General features: G+C 43.5%; 1 protein-coding gene and 1 long non-coding RNA gene across 3 annotated transcripts; one reads left to right on the top strand and one right to left on the bottom strand.

Annotated features, from left to right (window-relative positions):
• Window positions 1–208: 208 nt before the first annotated feature.
• On the bottom strand, window positions 209–8808 carry pitx2 (paired-like homeodomain 2). 2 transcript variants are annotated; one of them, XM_057042317.1, is made up of 4 exons: window positions 8403–8808; window positions 6413–6483; window positions 2445–2644; window positions 209–1671 (listed from the first exon to the last, which is right to left on the bottom strand). In XM_057042317.1, exons 2-4 carry the CDS (start codon window positions 6456–6458, stop codon window positions 1111–1113), a joined length of 807 nt encoding a protein of 268 aa, XP_056898297.1. In that variant the 5' UTR covers window positions 6459–6483; window positions 8403–8808; the 3' UTR covers window positions 209–1110. The 2 variants fall into 2 exon arrangements, with proteins under 2 accessions (XP_056898297.1, XP_056898296.1); XM_057042316.1 differs by lacking the exons at window positions 6413–6483; window positions 8403–8808 and adding an exon at window positions 3106–3379.
• On the top strand, window positions 2703–3846 carry LOC130530826 (uncharacterized). The gene is made up of 3 exons (XR_008951930.1): window positions 2703–3227; window positions 3344–3511; window positions 3603–3846. It is a non-coding gene; the product is annotated as an uncharacterized LOC130530826 (long non-coding RNA).
• Window positions 8809–9605: the final 797 nt, after the last annotated feature.

Below are 9605 nucleotides of genomic sequence, written 5' to 3'. Positions count from 1 at the left end.
TTTGGCTGAGCAGGCAGACATGTATTCACCAGCTAATCTGACGGGGCATCTCGCTGCTATGTGTATTGGAGCCGGCCATTGTTTTTCTCTATAGATTTGCCGCACAAGTACCCCCGCGTAATCGAAGGGCTATAGACAGGCTGTCATTGCTCTGCGCTCCGCTAACAGACTGCTAACGCAAAGATTCAATAAAAGTCTCCAACCACAATCATTTTAGACAATATATTTACTTCCATTAAATAAAACACAATAGGTTTTTTTTGGGATGCTGGAAAAAAATGCTTCGTACCAAATAGTATACACAGAGCAAAGGGAAAAAGAACATTTTTATGCTTCTTTTTTTAAATCCAGGATTGCTATTCTAAAGTGATATTCACACAGACATAATAATAAATTTATAATATGTTAGAAACACACAGTCGGTGCGTTTTAGTATATACATTCCCTTTTAGTTTTGCAAGCACAACATGATTCCTTTTAAGGGTTTTTTTTTTTTTTTTTTTAAATCCCCACACATGCGATGATAAATCGAGCCTGGAGAGGACCTGGGGGGGTTAGAGCGCATTCAAATAGGAGATGATAATTCAAATATATACAGCCTTTTCAGTCAACAATAAAGTCCAAAAAAATCCACCGGGAAGAAAAATCAAACCCGAGAAATGTAAAAAGGAAAAGGGACCTTTTCTGTGATATCTGGTGTGAAGCAGGCAAATCTTGCTTCAGTGGTTCAGTCTTCTAGTGCCCTTTGCGACGAATGAAAAAGTAGTTGCTGTAGTAGTCTCTTGTTCCTGTGGCCGCCGGCCTCTCGTTACGCGCACACTGCAAAAAAACCACGATGACAAGCCGCTTGGTTTGAAGCGCCCACACAATCATGTTTTCAAAATTAATTTATCCACAGAGTGCGATGAAATCACTTGTTTCTTGATATGTACGGGGAATTCCAAAGTACAAATTATTATTCATTTTTTTATTTTTAGAATAAACCATTTAGGACTCAGAAAGCTATATTGACACTGATTTTGTACAATACAGATTTCCTCCCTCCCTTTAGCGTGACCACTAACTCTAATGACTTGCTATGGCGGTCATCTTTTGCAGTGCAGGTGGGTATTAGACTGGCCTGTCCACGGCGTACTGGCAAGCGCTCAGGTTGGTGGCTGGATTTTGCACGCTGGCGTATCCAAAACTCGAGTGCTGCTTGGCTTTCAGTCTCAGACTGGCTAAACTGGAGTTACAAGTGTCCCTGTACACATAAGGAGGAGTCGGAGGCGCGTATGGGCACGCCGACGTGGGCACGCCAGAGTTAAGAGACGGGTTGCTGAGGTTGTTCAAGTTATTGAGGCTGTTGAGGCTGGAGCCCGGCACGCCAGTCACGGCAGAGGGCACCATGCCGGAGGTCATGGAGGATATGGAGTTGGGCGCCGGCGAGAACATGGTTTGCGAGGACAGGGGGTTGACGTTCATGGAGTTGAAGAAGGGGAAGCTTTTGGTTGATAACGAGGCCGGCGTCAGGCCCTTGGCGGCCCAGTTGTTGTACGTGTAGCTGGGGTACATGTCCTCGTAGGGCTGCATGAGTCCATTGAACTGCGGGCCGAAGCCGTTTTTGCAGAGCTCGGCTTGCTGGTTCCTTTCCCGCTTCCTCCACTTGGCTCTCCGATTCTTGAACCAAACCTAAAGAGAAAGAAAAATAGTTTAATTTCACGAAATAGTCTTTTTTTAAAATAAAAAAAAAGAAATAAATATTTTTTTGCTAGGCCGACATACTCAAATCTTAAACCTGCCGTTTAATCTGTATTTTGCAAGGGGAATAATCGCTTTGATTGCGTCTTTATCTGCGCAGAATACACAGCAGGCTGTCACCATCCTCAGTGTGGGGAGGATGTGTATTGCGCTGCGTGCGTTCACAAACACTGTGACCTTATTCACACAACACCCGGGCGACAATCGCAAAATACAAGCTTTGCACCTCTTTCACACGATCAGGAGAACACGACTGGTATCTGTCACCGACACACGTCAATAGCCCGGATTGTTAACAGCACAATGACTTGTAATTACACTTAATATACAATGAGTCATTTGGTTATTTAAAAAATAATAATGATTTGGATGTCTAGAAAGGCGATTAAACAGTAAATCAATGTGACAGCAATTGTTTTAGACTGCGCGCAGAGGATTCAAATTGTATTAACAACATAGGTAAACACAATATAATCTAATTAAACCAGGCTTAAACAAATAATATTTAAACATAGCTTCGAGTATTTATTTTCTAGATAAATACTTTCCCCCTTACTACTGAAAGGAATTTTTCCGCCGCGCGTAAAAGTTTCTTCTCTGTGCGTAATTATCTTAAAGCACCAAATAAAAGCCGGACAAGTGGCACCAATTACCCCACATTTTATACACAGGTTGCTTTTGTTTGCACCCATGGGGATACTAACCCTGACCCGAGCCTCTGTGAGGTTAGTCCACACGGCTATCTCCTCTCTTGTGCTCATGTCCGGGTAGCGATTCCGCTGGAAAGTGGCTTCCAGTTCTTGCAGCTGCTGGCTGGTGAAGTGAGTCCTCTGCCGCCGCTGGCGCTTCTTTTTGGAGGGATCGTCTGAGGAGTCATCGTTTTTATTTTGAATCTTTTCTTTTTCTGTGAAGAGAACGGTTGAATCAGTCAGGGCTGGGCGGATTGAGGCCTGCATGCTAGAGAGAGGGGGAAAATTCCTGGATGCGCGCCACGGTTGGTTGGATGAGCTGTGAAGAGCCCGAAAGTTCAGATAAGAAAATAAAAATGAAGCAAAAAAGAAAATAATGATTTTCTCCACGTGGTGTTTATTACTTTAGCTAATTTAATTTTTTTAATTATTCTTTTGATATTTTAATTGAGTATGACAATAAATTTCCTTGACTCTTAAGCGAGTATTCATTTACATGACAAACACTTCAGTACACACAGGCTGGCCTGAGTGTGACTCCACTGATCGCCTTAATCACCTAATTGCATGCATGGAGGACTCCGCGAGGCTAATTAACCGGACCCGTCTCTGGTTGGATACCAAAAGACTCCCGCGGAATATCACTGAAAGCGTCCGCGCCCCGTGCGGCTCTTACCGACAGACTCCGGACTGGACGTGTCCGACACGGTGTGCACCTCCAGCCGGTGTTTGGCGTCCACAGACCGCTGCAGCGGCTGTAAACTGGAGGCCATCGTCAGAGCCGTGTGGTGCGTCGATGTGAGTTTATTCCCTGTGAGGTGATGGTGGTCTATATTCAAGGGTTCCCTCATAGAGTTCATCGGAGAGAGATGACAAAGACTGGCTTTCAAAACCAGATTAACTCCTGCTTTCAGTGCTCCGTCCTCGGAACGAGTTCAGCTCTCCAGAAATGCGCAACTGTGCGGCTCCTCTTGCGACTAAATGGAACCTGATTCGAGTTGGAAAGTCTTCAGTTGTGACTATTACGCGCTGCCATAGCACTGATGGCAAACCTCGGCTGACTATCAGAGTGACAAGGACAGGTAGGTGATATTAGATCCAGAGGCATACGCACTCTTCCCCGCTCTCTCTTCATTTCAGCTGTTGCGCTGCTAACCCTGCGTCTCTCTCTAGACCTCCACGTGACCACGTTGCGCCCGCCCCCCCGGCGCATCATCGTGGCTATGACGGCGCCTCCAACCAACCGAATCTGGGAGCAACGAGACGTGTGTGGCGATGTGTGCACGCCGAGGCTGGCGCTTATCTTCTTTTTCCAAATAAAAGCATGTAAAGAGAGATGGGACGCGCCGCGTACCGGTGGCGCTGCGAGGTGGCGTCGCGCAGCAGCCCAAGACCAAATAAAAATGAAAATAACACACTTTGGCCTCGTTTTTATGAGATGGGTCCAGTGGCCCAGCAAAATCCAGTTCTATTGACACCCAGACTCCGCCACCGCAGTTTACTCAGGGATTGGACGTGCATAAAAGGAGCCAACGAACGGATTGTACTGAAAGAAAAATATGCACAGAGCAAACACGGCGGCAGAACACAAGCCGCTGATCCGGGGAAAAGAAGTAATTAAGGGAGAAGAAAATGCATCCGCCTGCTCCAGAACTGTCAGTGCGCGCTTGTCAAATGAAGGTAACTGCCAGACATGTACAGTGCGCTAAAAGCAACATGTGTGCAGCTGTTGCAGCCCACGCACGCGTGGTGCGCGGAGTTTTACCAGATGAGGCAACGCAGAGAAGGGATTTAAAAGTGAGGACGAATTACGACTGGGGGGCAAACAGAGCAAAATAAATAAATAAAGGAAGGAAGGAAAGAAAGCGAAGCGTGATCCTCAACACTGGCTAGTTTGCATCGCTTCTAAAACGTGACCAAACCGGAGTCAAAGTGGTTTAATCCACTCCTCTGATGCTCACTGACGCGCCGTCCTAGTTGTCAAATGAGAGGATCCACATGATCTCAGCAGAGATAAGGTCCAAACAGCCATTAAATTGACCCCACCGGGCCCCCGTTAACCACGCAGACTCAGGTCTGTTGACGACGGATTACTTTATCCCGCTACTTAACTCGGCATCTCTCCTCTCCTCGCGTTTACACCCCCCAGACGGCCCAGTCACAACTCACGTTCTTCTCATTTACTCGGAATAATCATCAAATGAGACTGATTTTATTTTACCTTTATAACCTGCGTCTCACGAAAGACACCTGGGACAAGAACCAGGGTTAAAAAAAACCCAGATTGATCTTATTAAGGATGTAAAAGGAAGCGTGACAGGTGTTTCCAAGAGCTGATTAATACATTATTTCCACAAACTTTCAACTTCACGTGAAATCTCGCGGCGTTCAAGAAAAAAAAAGATGTATAAAAAATATCTGTCTGCCGTGAACACACACACACACACACACACACACACACACACACACCACACACACACACACACACACACACACACAAACATATTTTCAGGCTTAATCAAACTCAAATTTAATCTGTATTTTAATTAATATAGAATAAATTATGGATATTATTGTCTGCTGGGGAACAATCTTATTTTAACTTATACATATATATTAAAAAAGAGAACAAATCTCACAGAATTAGTGTCAAATAACCACCTAAGGATGTTGAACAAATATAAGTTATATGATTGCTGGGTCGTTTTTTTTTTCTTTAAATTATCGATAACAATAAAAATGTTTTCCACTGCAAACATCAGGAACCGTGTTGCTCCTTTTCCCTCTTCCAGCCGCGTTGTAATACTAAACTTGAAGTGGATTATCGGTTTCCTCTTCATTTCTACCTTCTGAATGCGTTATCTCTCTTCTGCGGATTACTGCGCGCAATGGGCCTCCGCCATAGAGGGCCATTAATTAGCAATTCAGTCAATATAGGGGGAGACGACAAGGCTTTTTACATAGGATTAGGAAGACATCACATTCCTCCATTAGTATATTCCTCCTCACGAATGGGCTTTCATTATATATTTAGTTCTCCCCGGAGTCCGCCCGACAGTCACTGCATACATTATGGCAGAACAATCTAGGCTGCTGTGTCTGTTTCGTGTTATCTTATTATTCTTAATCAATGGCCTTTCACAACGACGCACAGCCCGACCTTCTGTCATTTCGCCTCATCAGCGCTTCCCAAATGACACGAAATAATAAAAATAATTGGCTCATTTGCGACCCCAACCAGACCTGAAGACGTTTTATCCATTTATTTAATTAGAACTGTAACCGTGGAAATCATTTCATGGATTTTTCCATTTTTTCCACTCCACATGTTATATTATGGTTTTGGAGCACACGTGGATCTGTTAATCAGTGCGAAACACAGGTTTATTTGATTTATCAAGATTAATTACAAATGACTATTTATGGCCAAATGTGCAGATTTTTAATTGTTGGATAAAAGCCCATCCTGGTCATCATGTGAGATGCTCTGTGGTCGTTGGAGCTGCAGAAGCAAATGTAACCACCAGGTGTCGCTCTAAGGCAATAAAACAAGCACCATCAGCGGCAGCGGCGCAAAAAAGACCAAATATCTGCTGAACATTTCTGAACAAACCAAACGGAGACACTCCTTAGTGCCTGTTTTCAGATCCAGTCATCATTATGATCATCATCATTCAAGTGAAACCATAGAAGAAAGTATTTCGAATAAATACAGAAATTTTGAAAAAGAATTTGATCTGATGGATTCACAGCCCGATTTGAAATTTGATTCACCTTTTAAGAGGACATAATACATCGAATTGGACTTGATCGGATTTATTTCCTATACAGAATACGATTGGTAAAATGTTCCACACTGAAAATCAGCGCAGGAGTGAAACGAAATTTGAATTTAAAAAGAAAAAGCTTAATTTACTGGCAGTGGCTCTTTAATATCTCCCACAGGTTTATGGGGCAACTGGTGATTTGGGTCAGATACTCACCTATTTGTGCACAGGTGGTGGCCAGTTTGCGACAGTGGGAGTCCATTATGGCGATTAAAGGAAAACCGGTCCTGTGGAAACAACACACGATTTAGTCCCGGGTGCGAGTCTGCAGCTCCCCGTGATGACAGGGGACATTTTACAGAGAAAAATAAGGTCCATTTGGATTACAAGAGAAATCCAAAAGCCAAACAAAAATTAAGATAAAATGCGCAAACTCCAAAAAGAAAGAAATTTAAAAAACATTCTTATTAATGGAATAATTTTAATTATAAATGCTAGCTTTAATATTCACATCTTAGATGTGCCAAGAATTCAATTCATTGTGACAAACATTTTATTTTTATTTTTAAAAAAGCTCTGGCCGAACAATAAAGCCATTTAAATATAATTTGACGCATCTGTGTAAAACTGTCCCTCCTCAGCAGCCTTCATTTGTTCACTCTGAATATTTAAAACCCGCCGTGTTGTGCACGAGTCGGATCTGTTGTTGTGGCGCAGCCTGCAGCAGTTTGGAAGTGCAGTGATTCCGTAGTAAAATCACGGGATTAGAGTCTGATTGAGATGTCTGTCGGAGGGATATTACAAAATTCATTATCGCGGCCCTCATACTACCTCGATATGAAGTTACACAGATGGGGTTTTATTAGTCCAGGCTCACACTGTTTGCTTATGATAATTTAAATCGGGGGGAATTTGCATGCAGTCGTGCTGCTAACCATTCCCCTCACTCCTTCCCTTCACCTGCTCGACATCATCTGCGCTGCTTTTCCTTCTTTAATTCAAAAGCTGGAGACACCGGAGGTTAATTTTTTCCATGTGTACCTGTCCTGTACAAGCTTCATGCTCGTCGTTCCTCTGCCGCCACAGCAAAATGAAATGATGGAGGGTCAGACAGTGAGGTGCAAGGTTGGTGCGCAGGGTTCCATCTTATCTTAATCAGTGAGATTCAACACGGGGTCGCCGCTCAGCGTGTCAAATGTCACCTAGTTCCTACTCATTTTTTTAAAATAAAAAAATATTTTAAAATATCGGCGTTGGACTTTTGATTTCTGCATTTTCACATTTGTAATTTGTAAATAATAATATTAATAAAGCCACACAGAAAAATAGATAACGTAATTATTAGAATGGAAAATCTAATAGTTTGAATTAAACAATTTTTGGAATAAATGCGGACAGTAAAATTAAGAACAATGCAACTACTGCTACTACAATGTTATAACACGATCAATAATAATAATAATAATAATAATAATAATAATAATAATAATAATAATAAATAAAATTAAATAAGTATAGTAAGTATAATAATAATAATAATAATAATAATAATAATAATAATAATAATAATAAGGGATTTCATCCATTCTCGGACAGACTCTTCTCTCCTCACAGGGCTGATATGAACCTGAGCCGCGCATGGCTGCAGGCCCAGCGCAGACGCACAGCTGGCACCACCACACACTCAGCCCACTTGTGAAGTTGACGCAGAACAGCGTGAAACTGCAGCCTTGATCGAGAGATGCATCGCCCGACGGCCAGCATGCGCTTCTGGGCGACTTAACGGCGCGGCCCGGTGAGCACGGTCGACTTTCCAGACTTTTTTGTAGGTTGGAAAACGAATCTGCTGAGGAGCGTTCACGCACAGATCAAAAGGAGAGTGTAAAAGTTGCCCTTATGGTCTACTCTCTTTTTTGTGCAATTATATATGGCAACCCCTGTACATTTTTTGGAAAAGGAACCAAACTCATTTTTCACCTTTAATATTACTTGAATTCAGCCTCTCCTCCCCAATATTTTTACAAGTTCCTCCTGCAATCCATCAGAGGCACTGACGCGTCATGATCATCTCCCGACCAGCGGGGAGAACCTTGCCCTCACACTTTGTTCTGTCACAGTTTTAAATGTCACACCAGAAATGCTTTGAATGCTTTTAACTTCAACCCTCTCTAAAATAAATTGATGCCGAACCTTTTGCTCCACTTACCAATAGCTGATGCAGCCGTGTGATGTCGATTTCTCCTTCTAGCGGCGACCTTTTACTCTTCAGTGAGAAGTTAAATTCCACCGCCTCGACTCTCTCAGACGCCAGCACTCGCGTCTGTCGCGACGGTTCGGGCAACCTCGGGGTCCAGGAAGGATAAAAGCTTTTCTCCGGCAGCCTGAGCGGTCTGAATGCAGCTCATCCGCTGTGTCATCCAAAAAAGCGCAGGGGAGAGACGCAGTGCCGCGTTTCGCTTGGTTTCATTTATGCGCATAAATAACCTGCGTGAGGAGGCGCTTTCATCCGTCTCTCTTCTGGGCTCGTCCTCTCCCGTCGTCTTTAACTTTTTCTCCCTTCAAAGAGAGACTGAGGCATTTTTCCTCCTTCTTTTGAGCTCGCAGAGGGACCCCGCGCCTGTGCGTGCGTGCGTGTGTGCGCGCGCTTCCAAAGGGGTGTGTTTGTGTATCTACGCCCCTGCGCCTGTGTAGTCTGGCTGAGGGCAAACTTGGAACGTCTCAAATTTCAACAACAATCAAGCAAAAATGAATGGCATCTTTAAAACGCGCACGCGGGGATGCTTTTGGGTAAATCCTGCGCCGTGCGTGAGTTCTAATGATGTTTGAGAGCAATAATACAATCCAACTGGCAGAAAAAAAAATCCACTTACTCTCAGTTACAGAGAGAAATGTGTTCAGTGGCTGGAACCTTTAATGTACGTTTATTTCTTGGCTAAATTAAGATAAAATGATTTTCTGACCATTGCACGGGCCCATTATACAATTACTACAATTAAATAACAGATTCAGATGGTTGAGGACAAACAGAGTATTTAAATGGAAGCGTCGGGCTTTGAGGGCCAGACGGAGCCCGATCATGTTGCGGATTTATGTGCATATGAAGCGAACAGCTGGATCGGATGCAAATGTTCTTTATAGATCTGTTTCGTTGGACGCGCGGCTGATTTCTGCGGCCTTTTCCGCGTCTAATCCTCCTTTTACATTTTTAGTCATACTCCCATTAAACCAGTAATTAATGCGCGCGTCCACACGGGAATTTCCTGGCAGAAAAGAGACACCGAAGCAAGACGTGCGCCTCGACCCCCTCCGGAAAACTCCAAAATTTAAATAAAAGAGACGTGTTTTATGCCCGGAAATATCTAAATTACACTTCACCCTTATGAAAGAGTAACAGCAGTTATTTAATGGC

The sequence above is a fragment of the Takifugu flavidus genome, chromosome 9 (assembly GCF_003711565.1).
Source record: "Takifugu flavidus isolate HTHZ2018 chromosome 9, ASM371156v2, whole genome shotgun sequence".
Taxonomy (NCBI): domain Eukaryota; kingdom Metazoa; phylum Chordata; class Actinopteri; order Tetraodontiformes; family Tetraodontidae; genus Takifugu; species Takifugu flavidus.
The sequence above is the reverse complement of the archived record's forward strand: the minus strand, read 5'-3'. Positions and strand labels throughout refer to the sequence as shown.

Coding starts and splice junctions, on each gene's coding strand:
- pitx2 (XM_057042316.1), bottom strand. CDS start 3,289: ATGAACTCTATGAGGGAACCCTTGAATATAGACCACCATCACCTCACA. Junction 2,645..3,105: donor GTCCAGTCCGGAGTCTGTCG/GTAAGAGCCGCA, acceptor TTCTCTTCACAG/AAAAAGAAAAGATTCAAAAT. Junction 1,672..2,444: donor TCACAGAGGCTCGGGTCAGG/GTTAGTATCCCC, acceptor CTTTCTCTTTAG/GTTTGGTTCAAGAATCGGAG.